Consider the following 14,238-nt stretch of genomic DNA (forward strand, 5'->3'; position numbering starts at 1 on the left):
TGCTGACAGACCTAATTTCCTCAGGAGTGGCAGGCTCGGGGAATATCTGGAGTCTTTAAGCAGAGGGGTTCTGTAGAAGTCAGCTGTGGCATGACAGAAAACCTGGCTGCTTGTGCTGTGTGGGCTGAATGCACTAACATTTACATGGAGTTGTTAACTTTCTAGTAAATACTTGGAAGGATGGAAGTTTCTGTCTGAACAACATATTGACTAATAGTACAGTTTGAGGAGAAAAGGAACACCAGGAGGTGTGTATCAGGGGTGTCTCTGCATGCTGGCCCTGAGAGGCCCTTGCATGAAGCTATAAAGGGGATGCCAGGACGTCACTGGAGACCCCGAGATGTCGGAGATGCCATAGTCATGAGATACCTGCTAAGGAAAACTACTAAGAGGGGGTGAGACCAGGCCAAGAGAGAGAATTGAGATGCAATAAATAAAGCTGAAAGGAGTTGGAGATCTGAAGAGTACTTTGACATCAGACATGGAGATGCAGAGTTTGCCCAGCTGGTTTTCATTCTTGCTTTAGACTGGTATTTTCTCATTATCCTCCCTTTCCAAAGTTTTGGAATAGTAATCTATGTTCTGTGACAATGCATGCTGGGAGTATGTGATCTGCTTTTTGATTTTGATTTTACAGGGGATCACAGTCAAGAGATTGGTTGTGAGACTCAGAAGAAACTTTGGACTTTTAAATACTGTCACTTTTAGACTGTGATAGATATGTGGATTTTTGAAGTTGGACTAAACACATTTTGCATTAAAATATAGCTAATAAGCTTATGGGGCCAGGGAGTGGATTGTGATGGTTTGAATAGGAATGGACTCAGAGTAGTTGTGTTCATGTTGGAGGAATTGTGTCATGGGGTTGAGCTTTGAGGTTTCAAATGTGCAAGACAGGCCCAGTGTCTCTCTCTCTCTCTCTCTCTCTCTCTCTCTCTCTCTCTCTCTCTCTCTCTTGCTGCTGCCTACTGATCTAGATGTAGAACTCTTAGTTTTTTATCCAGCACCATATCTGCTGGATTGCTGTCATACTTCCAGCCATGGTGAAAATGGACTAAACCTCTGGAGCTGAAAGTCAGCTCAATTAAATGCTTACTGTTGACAGAAGGTTCTGTTTTGCCTAGTCCTATAGCCATTCAGTCCCAAAGAAACACACAGAAGCATATATTAATTGCAAACTCTTTGGTCTATTAGCTCAGGCTTATTGTTAACTAGCTCTTTTAACTTAAATTAATCCATAATTCTTATCTATGTTTAGCAACATGGCTTGATAACTCCTCTCAGTAAGGCATTCTCCCCTTGCTTCCTCTGTGTCTGGCTGATGACTGCATCTCTCTCCTTTCCTCTTCCCCAAATTTTCCTAGTCTGATCTTCCTGCCTATACTTTCTGCCTGACTACTGGCCAATCAGTGTTTTATTAGCCCAATATGAATGACAAATCTTTACAATGTACAAAAGCATTATCCCACACCAATTCACCCCTTTTTCCTTTCTAAACAAGAATGCTGAATCTAATATCCTTTGTTTACCTTTTTTCCTGACCATTATCCATAAAAGTTTGTAAAAAGCACTCTAAACAAAGACAAACATTTATAATCCATTCTTTGGAAGTGTGGCCATAGTTTTCTAGGCTACTTCCTGCTGATTAAAACACTAATAATCTTATGGGGAACTCAAAGAAAATTTAGGATTCTGATCAAGTCCTGACTGGAGTATTCTGTGAGGCTTGATCATCTCAGCGAGCAGTCTTGAAGCTGTTCTGAAAGTAGAACTCAGAGGAAACTGCAGATCTAAAGTGTTGGATCAGCTGGGCTATCTGTTCCCATTGGAGATTTTTCAGGAGTTCTTCCTTGATCAAACCTGATTTCTCTTAACCCAGAATGAAACCACAGCCTCTCATTTCCTGTGGAAACAAAAGAAAAACCTCTTCTCCAAAGTAACATATCTTTTGACTTAACTTTTGAAGTTAGGGCATTTTCAAAATATTTAGGTTGGAGTAATCCAGCAGCATTTATAATCAAATGTCTTTTAGCAGCTGTTGCTCTTTCCTCAGCTGTCGAGCAACTCGAAGACAACACAACAGCATACAGTATCCAGATTCTCTGTGCATTTTCCATCTTTACATGGCTTTAAAAAAACCTCTGTTTAATTTTTAAATGTTGGATTTTTGAGACAGGGTTTCTCTGTGTAACTTTGGCTGTCCTGGAACTCAGTCTACAGACCAGCTCAGCCTTTAACTCACAGATAACCACCTGCCTCTGCCTCCCAGGCGCTGGGATTAAAGGTGTGCATCACCATACCCAACTATATTTCTTATGTAAGGACTTTCTCTATCATTTTTCTTTTTTCTTCCAAGCCTATGTATATTTTTTACACACTGTAAATCAATTAGAACGTTTTTTCATCTGAATCTCTTTACTGTATCTCTCTATCTTCTTCTGACCTCACGAGTCTTTAATCTAAGTAGAGTGACTAAGACTAAAGCTGAGATGTTGGCGACTGCATCCACTCCTGGGCTTCCTGAGAGTCTAGCTTCATAGTGTAGGTACTGCTGGGAACCATGGTTTTTTTGTTGTTTCGTTTTTTGTTTTTTTTTGTTTGTTTGTTTTTTGGCCACAACTCTGTGGAGTTCCAGGTCCATGCCAACCCCAAGAAGCATGCTGCTGGCTGCTCATGAACACCATTTAAATGTTGTGTGGCAGGCCTCTGAAAAGAGCTGTGAGGCTTTTGTTGCTGATGCTGAGTGAGGAAACCTCTCTTAGAGGAGCTGTGCCTCTGCTTGCTGCCAGCAAACAGCCTGCTGGAGTAAAGACAGACTCTGCTCTTGTCTGTCTAGAATATTTTTTTTTTTTGGAGAACAAAAGATTTCTCCGGCTTTATATGGAAAATCTTGCCAAATGTTTGGGCACCATTTATAGACAGAAGTTTCTGTCCTGTCTAGACAGTTCAACCCAAAGAAACATATAAAGCCTTATATTATTTATAAACTATTTGGCCTACTAGCTCAGGATTATTATTAACTAGCTCTAGCAACTTAAATTAACCCATAATTCTTATCTATGTTTAGCAACATGACTTGGCAACTTTTCTCAGTAAGGCATTTTCATCTTGCTTCCTCTGCTTCTGACTGATGACTGTGTCTCTCCTTTCCTCTTCACAGAATTCTCCTAGTCTGGACACACGTAAGGTCTCTCCCCTGTGTGTATTTGATGATGCCCCTTCAGTTGGGATGTATTACTGAAAGATTTCCCACACACAGGGCACACGTACGGTCTCTCCCCTGTATGTGTTCGATGATGCACCTTCAGCTGGGATGTATTACTGAAAGATTTCCCACACACAGGGCACACGTAAGGCTTCTCTCCAGTGTGAACTCGATGATGAACCTGCAGGTTGGGTGTACGACTGAAGGACTTCCCACAGTCGGGGCACACGTAAGGCTTCTCTGTGTGAGTTTCTTGATGGGAGGTCAACTCTGACTTCAGGAGGAAGGCTTTCCCACACTTGTGACAGACAAAGGGCTTTTCTCCAGCGTGAGTTGCCTGATGTTCCCAGAAAGCAGACATGTCATAGAAGACCTTCCCACATTCAGGGCATTCGTCTGGTTTCTCCCGCGGATGTCCTTCCTGCTGTCTAAGTGTGTGTTTATGGGTGAGAACTTTCCTGCACTGGTTACCTTTTTGTGAATTCTGGCATTCATGAGGAATTGTACAGTTAAAATTAAAAGAGACTTTATTTATTTTATTTTTAAAAAATTAAATTTTTTTTTCATTTTACATACCACCCATAGTTCCCTATTCCTCCCCACCTATTGCTGCACCTTCTTTTCCCCCCATCCACTCCTCAGAAAGGGTAAGACTCCCACGGAGAGTCAACAAAGCCTGGCACATAAAGTTGAGACAGGGCCAAGCCCCGCCCCCCTCATCAAGGTTGAGCAAGACATCCCACCCCAGGGAATGTTCTCCAAAGAGCCAGCTCATGCACCAGGGATAGAACCTGGTGCTCCTCCCAGGAGTCCCACAAGCAGACCAGGCCACACAGCTGTCACCTACCTGCACAGGGCCTAGTTCGGTCCCATCAGGCTCCCAGCTGTCAGTTCAGGGTCCATGGCTCCCGGGAGCTTGTTTCAGCTGTCTCTGTGGGGTTCCTCACCATGATCTTGATGCCCCTTGCTCCTATAATCCCTCCTCCCTCTCTTTGGCTGGACTCCTAGAGCTCAGCCTATGAATCTCTGCATCTGCTTTTATCAGTAACTGAATGAAGGTTCTATGATGACAGTCAGGGTAGTCACCAATCTGATTGCCGGGGAAGGTCTGTTCAGGCACCCTCTCCACTATTGCTAGGAGTCTTAGCTGGGGTCATCCTTGTGGATTTCTGGGAATGTCCCTAGCACCAGGTTTCTCTCGAATCCCATAATGGCTCCTTCTATCAAGACCTTTCTCTCTCTCTCTCTCTCTCTCTTTCTCTCTCTCTCTCTCTCTCTCTCTTTTAAGATTTATTTATTTATTATGTATACAATGTTCTGTCTGTCTGTATGCTTGCTGGCCAGAAGAGGGCACCAGATCTAATTACTGATGGCTGTGAGCCACCATGAGGTTGCTGGGAATTGAACTCAGGACGTCTGGAAAAGCAGTCAGTGCTCTTAACCTCTGAGCCATCTCTCCAGCCTGAGATATCTCTTTCATAGTTCTTTGTCCTTCCTCCAACTCAACCATCCCATTGCATCATGTTCTCATCCTCCATTCCTTCCCCTGCACTGGCCCCCTTTTCCAGTTTACCCAGGGAAAATCATTCATTTACCCTTCCCAGGGTGATCCACATGTCCCTCTTAGGGTCTTCCTTGTTACCCTGCATCTCTGGGGCCGTGGATTGTAGTCTGGTTATCCTTTGTTTTACATCTAGTATCCACTATGAGTGAGGACATACCATGTTTGTCTTTCTGAGTTGCCTCACTCAGGATGATTTTTTTTCTAATTCCATCCATTTACCTGCATGCTGTCATTGTTTTTTCCTTTTTTTTTTTTAACAGCTGAGTAATACGCCATTGTGTAAATGTACCACATTTTCTTTACCCATTCTTCAGTTGAGAGGAATCTAGGTTGTTTCCAGGTTCTGTCTATTACAAATAATGCTGCTATGGATATAATTGAGCAAGAGTTCTTGTGGTATGATTAAGTATCCTTTCGGTATATGCCCAAGAGTAGTAGTACAGGGTCTTGGGGTTGATTGATACCCAGTTTTCTGAGAAACCACTATACTGATTTCCAAAGTGACTGTACAAATTTGCACTCCCACCAAGAGTGGAGGAGTGTTCCCCTTACTCTACTACCTCTCCAACATAGGCTGTCATCCATGTTTTTTATGTTAGTCATCTGACAGGTGTAAGATGGTATCTAAGAATAATTTTGATTTATATTTCTCTGATGACTAAGAATGTAAACAATTCCTTAAATGTGTTTTGGCAATTTCAGATTCTTCTATTGAACACTCTCTATTTAGATATGTATCCCATGTTTAAATTTTTTTATTTTTGATTTTTATTGAGCTCTACGTTTTTCTCTACTCTCCTCCCTGCCTCTCCCCTCCTCCTTTCCCCCTCCAAGGTCCCCATGCTCCCAATTTACTGAGGAGATCTTATCTTTTTCTACTTCCCATGTAGATTAGATCTATGTAAGTCTCTCTTAGCCTCTTCATTGTTGTCTATGTTCTCTGAGTTTGTGATTTGTGGGCTGGATTTCTTTGCTTTATTTTTTAAAACCACCTATGAGTGAGTACATTTGATAATTGTCTTTCTGTGTCTGGGTTACCTCACTCAAAATGATGTTTTCTAGCTCCATCTATTTGCCTGCAAAACTCAAGATGTTGTTATTTTTTTTTGCTCTGTAGTACTCCATTGTGTAAATATACAACATTTTTTTGTGTGTGTAAATATACCTGTTTCCGGTGGGGCTTTCTCCAGGTCGTGCATCTCTTAGTTCCTCAGAGAATCATCCCCAACTCCACCAATATCATCAGCCTCAGGGGAGGCTCTGGGGGCTCTGGATGAAGCAAAACAATTTTTTACTGGGTAGGAAATATCACTCAATGGCCAAGGTTAGTACAGAGAGAAAGAAGACAGGATCAGGCCCTGTATGGGTGAATTTGAGAGAGGCAGTTGCCTTCTTTGGCCTCAGGAGTAGATCTGGGTGGTGGGTAGCTGATCTTCATGGCCCAAGGGCCATGGCAGTGCCTGGGTCTGAAGCTCCTCCTCCCAAGACAGCCACTGTCCTGGCCTCAACCTGCTTCGGGTGGGGCTTCCTCCAGGTCTTGCATCTCTTAGTTCCTCAGAGAAGAGTCCAGAGAGTCAGACTTGTGGTGGCCCTGCAGCTTCAGCTCGACATGCTGCCGCTGCTGCTGCTGCTGCTCTGGGGGATGAAGGAGGTAGAGGGTGGGCTTGAGGGCATAAGGGGTTACAGCCTGGATGTGGATAGGATGGTGGTGGTGCAAGAGGGCCTGTGTATCTTTGTACCCTGTAAGTTCTCCTACCGCGATGGGCTATGGACTGAGTCAGACCCAGCTCATGGATACTGGTTCCAGGCTGGAGCCAACACAGGGAAGGATTCCCCAGTGGCCACAAATAACCCAGGGCGGCCAACACAGCCTAGCACCCGGGGCCGATTCTTCCTGCTCGGAGAACCACTGAAGAACAACTGCTCCCTGGAAATCAGAGAGACCAGGAAGGATGATGCGGGGTCATACTTCTTTCGCCTGGAGAGAGGAACAGCGAGGTTAAATTATCTTCAGAACAAGATGACTCTGCAAGTGACAGGTCAGGCGGGGCTTGCAGAGAAGCCACCAGGGAAAGCCATGGGCGCCACAGGGCAGGCCTGGGGTAGGAGTCCTTCCTGGGAGCAGTGTATCTGAGCATCAGGGTTCAGGGGAGAAGCTGTATCAGATCCAGGGCTTCCCCTGAAGCTGTGCCTCACCCCATCCTGATCCTCCATGTCTCCCCTCTCCTCACCAGACCTCACTAAAACCCCCAACATCCTTATCCCGGGGACCCTGGAGGCTGGCTGTCCCAGCAACCTGAGCTGCTCTGCGCCTTGGGCCTGTGGGTCCCCCGCCTTCTCCTGGACTGGTTCCTCTGTGTCACCCTTGAGCACCAACACCGCTGGTTCCTCAGTGCTGACTGTCACCCCCCAGCCCCGGGACCATGGCACCAACCTCACTTGTCAGGTGACCCTGCCTGGAGCTGGTGTGGCCACAAGAACGACCATCCGTCTCAACGTGTCATGTGAGGCTGGGCTGGGCCACTGTGTCTTTGATGAGAAAAGCCCAAAGGGACAGTGGGGGGTGGTGAGATTAAGGTCTTTACACCAAGTTATTGAATATGGATGCGGGCAGGTCAGGACCTGAGGGAACCAGATGAACTCCACCATCATACCTAGGCAGCTCCTGAGGCCAGAAGACGGATGTTCACCTAACCTTTCCACTAATGGGTCTATGGTGTCATTCTTTCTCAGATGCTCCAAAGAATCTAACCATGATTATCTACAAAGGAGTTGGTCCAGGTAAGTAAACATATTTTAGATGGGGGATGCAGTGCCTGTTCATCAAAAGGAAAATCCTGTCCTTACTAGATTCATTCTGGAAACAGCGATTGATCTCTTATGAGGAGACAGTGTCTTCTCACCAATGGATCTGTATTGGCCACTTGAGCATCTGTCCCCAAATCCCCCTCACTCCCAGGAGAGCTGTACACTCACCTTGAGCACAAGAGCCCAGGGCAATATTAACATAGCCAAACAGAAATGCGTTGAGCCTAGATTTATCCACCTGAAGGACTGTGAAGGAACTAAATGTTAAGAGCCCACATAGCTTCTGTTCTTCAAGGCTTGGTCCATGTTTTATGGATGAACTCTGACTCCTGTGGCCTCCTGTGTTAATAGGCAGCCATAGTGCTAACTCAGTTATATCCACAGAAATGCACAGTAAGACTAGGTTCACAAATGGGTGTTAGTCAGTGCAATAAATTCAAATGTTGAGAGAAGTGGTAGGATATTTTCCATCACGATTGTGTTTCCGGGACTGTGGGATGGGAACATGTGTTTTCTACAGTCTCACCTCCTGTGGGTGGGGTGCGACCACTTGAACTTTACCAATAGACAATGACAATGGAATGTATATGTGTTTTTATTTGTTCTTTCACGCACACATTTTATACACACACGCGGGTGCACAAGCTTAGGTATTACTCATTGTTATCCTCTCTTACCCTTTTCTCCTCCCAAATGAAACCTTCTTATCACGCCCCCTCTTGGTTTCATGTCTTTTGTGTGTGGCCCATTATCAGCATGAGCGTGGAGTGAGGTTAATTATTTGAGCAAGGGTAACTTATCAGTGGCTACACTACTGAGGACTCCAATTTCTTTTCCAGTCCTCCCCACTGTCTGTCAGCAACATTGACTTCCCAGAGATGGGTAGACTGCTGAAGCCCTCGCCTCCCATAACTGAAGGTTGGAGGACTCAGTCTACTGCAGGTCTTGCTCAGCAGCCACAGTTCATGCGTGAAACATCCGTGTTATATCCGTGAGACTTTGATTCACAGCTCTCCACCCTCCTGCTCTTACATCTTTCCTCCCCTTCTGCCATGATGTCCCCAGAGCCCCCATGTTATTTGATAAGCATTTTTCCTGTGTGACTTCAGACCTTAATGGCACAGTCAGAATGAGTTTTTCTATAGAGCAGTGATGTAGCCCAGCCAAGCACCGAGCTGTGGTTCTGAGAGCTGGGGTTCCAGGTCTGTCTGCGCTACCATACCCTCCTCAGTCACAGTGTTTCATTCCCGGAACTACTACAAATATTCTTATGGAGATTTCCAGAGTCATTCACGTGTATTATTTAATGATTCAAATTAGTTATTCTTGAACAAAAGGAATCACTAATTCCTTTTGACATGAATTATAAATGTATTTCACACTGTCCTCATCCCTTTTCATGAAATGCAGTAGTTTGTAGAAAGCAGAAGGAACTTTCTATAGTATATTGGTCTACCCTGACACATGTTATGATTTCCACATGTGAGCTTATTGAAACACACACACACATACACACACAGACACACCACTTCATGTCTGACCTTCAGAAGACTGACCTTGTCCACATTCTCCATTCAACCCGAGTCGTTCCTGTGTTTTCCGAGGTCTTCTGCCTTGTGCAACTTGCGTTCTCTGTCTTCCTCCGCCTTCACCATGTTCTGGCTTCAAGCTCGACCCTCACTCATGCCATTGTGCAGAACTAGACACCTTCCTCCAGCAAGCACTCCTGGACCACAACATGTACAGCGCCTAGGAGGTGATATTTCTTCCAGACCAGAACACTCCCTCCTGGAGGGAGAAGGGATGCTCAAGACTCATGGAGCTACTGGAACTTATAAGATCTGGGAAACTCAAAAAGCATCAGAAGGCCCCTTCACACAAGTTATACAAACAGTAAAAAAGATCTCTCTCATCTCTATCATGTCTCTCTCTCTATTTATGTCTCTCTCTGTCTCTCTCTCTCTCTCTCACACACACACACTCACACGCACGTGCACACACACACACACAGAGCAGGGTCTCTCTCACACATACACACACACAACGGGGTGGGGAGAGACAGAGAGTGGGGTGGGACTCATCAGAGGGGCTGCCTGCATCTGTACTGTGTCACTGAATCCACAAGGACAGGTATCCACACCAAACTTTTACTCATCTGCTTCTGTGACCTTCTTTCTCCTCTTGACTTCTTTGTCACTAATGACTCCATGTCTCTTCCTCTCCAGCATCCACAGCCCTGAGAAATGGCTCCACACTGACTTTGCTGGCAGGAGAGACCCTTCATATTGCCTGTACTGTTGACAGTAACCCTCCTGCCAGGCTGAACTGGGTCCATGAAAACGTCATTCTGAGTCCCATACAGCCCTCAACTCCTGGGTTGTTAAAACTGTCCCCAGAGCACCTGAGATACGAAGGGAAATTCACCTGCACTGCACAGAATGGTCTCGGATCTCAGCACACGTCTCTGTTTTTAAAGCGTGAGTGTCAAGGGACTGCCAATGTGACCCCCGCCTCCAGGAGGATCAGGGTGCCTAGTCACTCAACAGCAAGGGAAGAGAGTGGGCCCTGCTCTGCCTCCCATTAATGCACATCCTTGTGCTTGAGGGTCAGAGTCTGGATAGTTAGGGTGTAAGGTCGGGTACTCCTGGGATCATAAGGTCTTAAGTTCAGAAATGAGGGGCATTTAGAGGACCTGATCCTACTGAGAGAGAAAAGTCTTTGGGTTGTGGTTAGCCCGTGATGCTAGCACTGACCACATTTCTGCAGGGAAATCAGGGCTGATAGCAGAAGTGGTTCTGGTGGCTGTGGTGGAGGCTGCTGTTAAAGTCCTGCTTCTTGGGCTCTGCCTCATTATCCTCAGGGGAGTGCTATCCCGAGGGAGGACATCAACCACCTGATGTCTCAGTCCCGCAGTAGTAGAAATGGTCTGGGCTGTGGGACAGTAAGGGAACTGTGGGCAGTGAGGTGGCTGCCAGAGTGTCCTCTAGAAGGCCCTGGTCTCTTCCCTCAGAGTGAGATCTCGTAGGAAGAAGACAGCAAGGGCAGCAGTGCACAGGGACTATTCAGACACGACCATCAGTTAGTTTCTCGGGTAAGTGGAGTAGATCTGTCTCATCTTCTTTGGGATCCTCCTTTTTAATGGCCATAGAATAGCCTGACTGGTTCAGCATGGACACAGGTCAGCTGCCCAATCCCATTTCAAACCCTTGTTCTTGCCAATCACATGATTTTCCTGGTCTTATCTGTACCCAATTCCAGTGGCGGGTCTCTACCATGAGCTCTCTCCACCCTCATGCCATGAACCTGGCCTCCCTCCCTGTCTCCCTCTCTCCCCCTCTCCCACCCTCTCCTCACCTGGGTCACTCATACCCATTTCTCTACATGAACTCACCATCTGTGATCCCCAAATGTCCCTAGTCACAGAATTCCCTTCATCCACTATGTCCATGTTCTAGACACTGCCCTCAGAATGAGCTTCCCGATGCAACTGTCACTTATTGCATCTGCTTCCTGAGAATCCTGAACTTTCACCATAGACGGAGCTGGGCAGACATCACAGCGTGCAGTGGGGCCTTGCATGGTCCATGTGCTGCTGGACTCCTCCCCGTTTCCTCAGTCACTGTGTCATGAGTTCCTCACACTGCCTTCCCAGCCCCCTTTATTGGAAAGTGTGTATTTGTGAGTCTCCACACCTCAAAGCCCTTCCCCCACCTCTTCTCCTCTCTCTAACATGAACACCCCAGCCTCTAGCTGCATGTTACTCTGGGTAGGCAATGTACATGTCATGCATCTCAGACCACGGGCAGAAGCGACTATTGCTACATATGGACCATTTTCATGGATGCTCCCATTTCTGTTACCAAAGATTGACTGGTATAAAGATGAGAACAGGAATAAAAATATGCAGTGAACTGGGACTTGTCAACAGTAGAGGTGCGGTGCAGACAAGAGAGCAGCTGCTGACAGGGACACTTGGGTGATGGCTGGAAAGCTCTCAGGGCCAGAGGAGGCGCGTCCTTGAGTCTGTTGGAAGGCGCTTCAAGGAGATGGACTGGGGAAGAGTGTGCGCAATAGGCTACAGTGTGGTACTCACAGGAAGCCTTAGAGCAGAGGGAGGCAGAGGGAGGGCAGTGGAAGATGCTAATCTATAGTGCATGGTAAGAAACAAGAGCCGAATTGTGTTCTCAGCCATCCTTGCCTACTGCAGTTCTCTAAGGCCAGCGCCCCCTCTGGCTTGCCGAGCTCCTGCAGAAGGAGAAAGGAGGAGGGAGTAAGTAAGGAGGTGCCCATACCATGGCTGGTACAAACCAGACTGCCCCAAAATCCACAGGTGATAAAGCAGCCACGAAACAACTGGCTACAAAGCCGCTTGCAAGCGTGCGCCCTCTAATGGAGGGATGAAGAAACGTCATTGTGACAGGCCTGGCGCTGACACTCTGTGAAATCAGAAGCTATCAGAAATCCAATAAACTTTTGATTCACAAGTTCCCCTTCTGGTGTCTGGTGCGAGATTTTGTTCAGGACTTCAAAACAGATCTGCGCTTCCAGAATGCAGCTATTGGTCTTTGCGGGAGGCAAGTGAGGCCTACCTGGTTGGCCTTTTTGAAGATACCAACCTGTGTGCTATCCAAGGCAAATGTGTAACAATTATGCTCAAAGAAACCTAGCTAGCATGCAGTGTACGTGGAGAATGCTCTTAAGAGTGGTGGCACACGCCTTTAATCCCAGTACTCGGGAAGCAGAAGAAGGTGGATCTCTGTGAGTTCGAGGTCAGCCTGGTCTTCAAGAGCTAGTTCCAGGACAGGCTCCAAAGCAGCAGAGAAACCTTGTCTCCAAAAATAGAACAAACCAAACAACCCCCGCCCAAAGAACCATTATGAGGGGAAACATTACATTCTCTATTTTTTTCTTCTTACTGTCCTGAATGTTAGATTTTTTTCCCATGGGATAGGAAGGTACCTATGTATATGTTTGCGTGCTGAAAAATAGGGAACAGAAATCAGGTACTGGTGGTTTTTCCCATTTTCATTGTGTGTGAATTTTTAATATAAATTCACGATGTAAATCATTAATGTAAGAAGAATATTTTCAGGAAAACATTTCAACATTCAACTTCATAGCAGTTATAAATAAAACAGTTACAATTTTCTGGACAATGCCAGCATTTGGATTTTTAAAAAATAAGTAAATTTCTTATTGATGGAAAAAAAGAAACAAGAGCCTTTGAGAGAGGCACAGCCATGATGGGGTTCACGCTAACAGAATCCCAAAGCTGGTCTGCTCAGAACATACCACAGTAGAGTCTGGACACCAGGAAGAAGAATGCATCTGTCTCTCTCATCAAACGCCTGAGGAAAACAGTTCACAAGGAGAAAGGTTGCTCTTGGCTCATGAGTTCATAGGTTTCATGGTCCTGTGGCTTTACCGTGGGGCTGTGGTGTCTCAGCCCACGGAGGTAGGAACACGTGGTGGGGGTCTGTTCACCCCATGAAAGCTCAGAGAGGCAGAAGAGACAGAGGCATCAGTCAGGGTCCCACGAACCATTTCAGGTGCACATGTGCAGTGACCCCTGTTCCACCAAATCCCCCCCCCTACATTCCATCACACCCACATCAATCCTAAACATACAAACCTCAGGAAACATTAGACAAAAGCTGCAGGAAGGGGAAGGGTCCCCTTGAGGAGGTGCAGAGACACTCAAGGAAACGCTCAGCATCCTTCACCTTCAGAGAAACGCAAATCAAAACAACTCTGAGATTCCATCTTACACCTGTAAGAATGGCAAGGTCAAAAACACTGATGACAACTTATGCTGGAGAGGTTGTGGGGAAAAGGGATCACTTCTGCATTGCTGGTGGGAGTACAAGCTGGTGCAGCCCCTTTGGATAGCACTATGGTGATTTCTAAGAAAATTAGGAAATACCCTACTTCAAGACCCACCAATATCACTTTTAGGTATATAACCAAAGGATGCTCAGTCATTCCACAAGAACATGTGCTCAACTGTGTGCATGGCAGCGTTATTTGTCATATACAGAAACTGGAACCAACCTAAATGCCTCTCAATTGAAGAATGGATAAGGAAAATGTGGTTCATTTACACAATGGAGTACTACACAGCAGAAAAAAATAATGACATCTTGAAATTTGTGTGCAAATGGATGGATCTAGAAAACATCGTATTGAGGGACCTAACCTAGACACCGAAAGACAAATATCATACACCTTCATAAGTGGCTTTTAGCATAAAGCAAAGAAAATCAGCCTACAATTCACAACCCCAGAGAACCTAGACAACAAAGAGGACCCTAAGAGAGATATACATGGATCTAATCTACATGGAAAGTAGAAAAAGACAAGATCTCCTGAGTAAATTGGGAGCATGGAGAGAGGGTAGAAGGGGATGGGAGAGGAAAAGGGGGGAGTGAAAAATAAAAGCAATAAAAACAATAAAATCAAGAAAAACAACTTTTAAAAAAGATATTTGAAAAAATAAAGAAAAGAGAAGATAGTGGGACCCTCAGTGTGTGTGTGTGTGTGTGTGTGTGTGTGTGTGTGTTTCCCCATTTTCTCCATCTGTAGAATTAAGTTTTCCTCCCTCAGATAGAACGGTCAGTTGAGTGGTGCTCTGACTCCAGCGCCCCTTCCGGTCCTGCACTGC

At 45.8% G+C, this 14,238-nt stretch overlaps 1 protein-coding gene across 2 annotated transcripts; it reads left to right on the forward strand.

Annotated features, from left to right (window-relative positions):
* The first annotated feature begins 6,332 nt into the window (after nt 1-6,332).
* LOC146889989 (sialic acid-binding Ig-like lectin 13) lies at nt 6,333-12,733 on the forward strand. 2 transcript variants are annotated; one of them, XM_087901237.1, is made up of 7 exons: nt 6,333-6,808; nt 7,004-7,273; nt 7,503-7,550; nt 9,803-10,054; nt 10,344-10,431; nt 10,582-10,668; nt 11,908-12,733. In XM_087901237.1, the coding sequence occupies exons 1-6, from the start codon at nt 6,379-6,381 to the stop codon at nt 10,658-10,660; spliced, it is 1,167 nt and encodes a 388-aa protein (XP_087757363.1). In that variant the 5' UTR covers nt 6,333-6,378; the 3' UTR covers nt 10,661-10,668; nt 11,908-12,733. The 2 variants fall into 2 exon arrangements, with proteins under 2 accessions (XP_087757363.1, XP_087757362.1); XM_087901236.1 differs by lacking the exon at nt 11,908-12,733 and adding an exon at nt 11,033-11,494 and having other exon boundaries at nt 6,334-6,808.
* The last annotated feature ends 1,505 nt before the right edge of the window (nt 12,734-14,238 follow it).

This window comes from Myodes glareolus, chromosome 24, assembly GCF_982192425.1.
Source record: "Myodes glareolus chromosome 24, mMyoGla1.1, whole genome shotgun sequence".
Lineage (NCBI taxonomy): Eukaryota > Metazoa > Chordata > Mammalia > Rodentia > Cricetidae > Myodes > Myodes glareolus.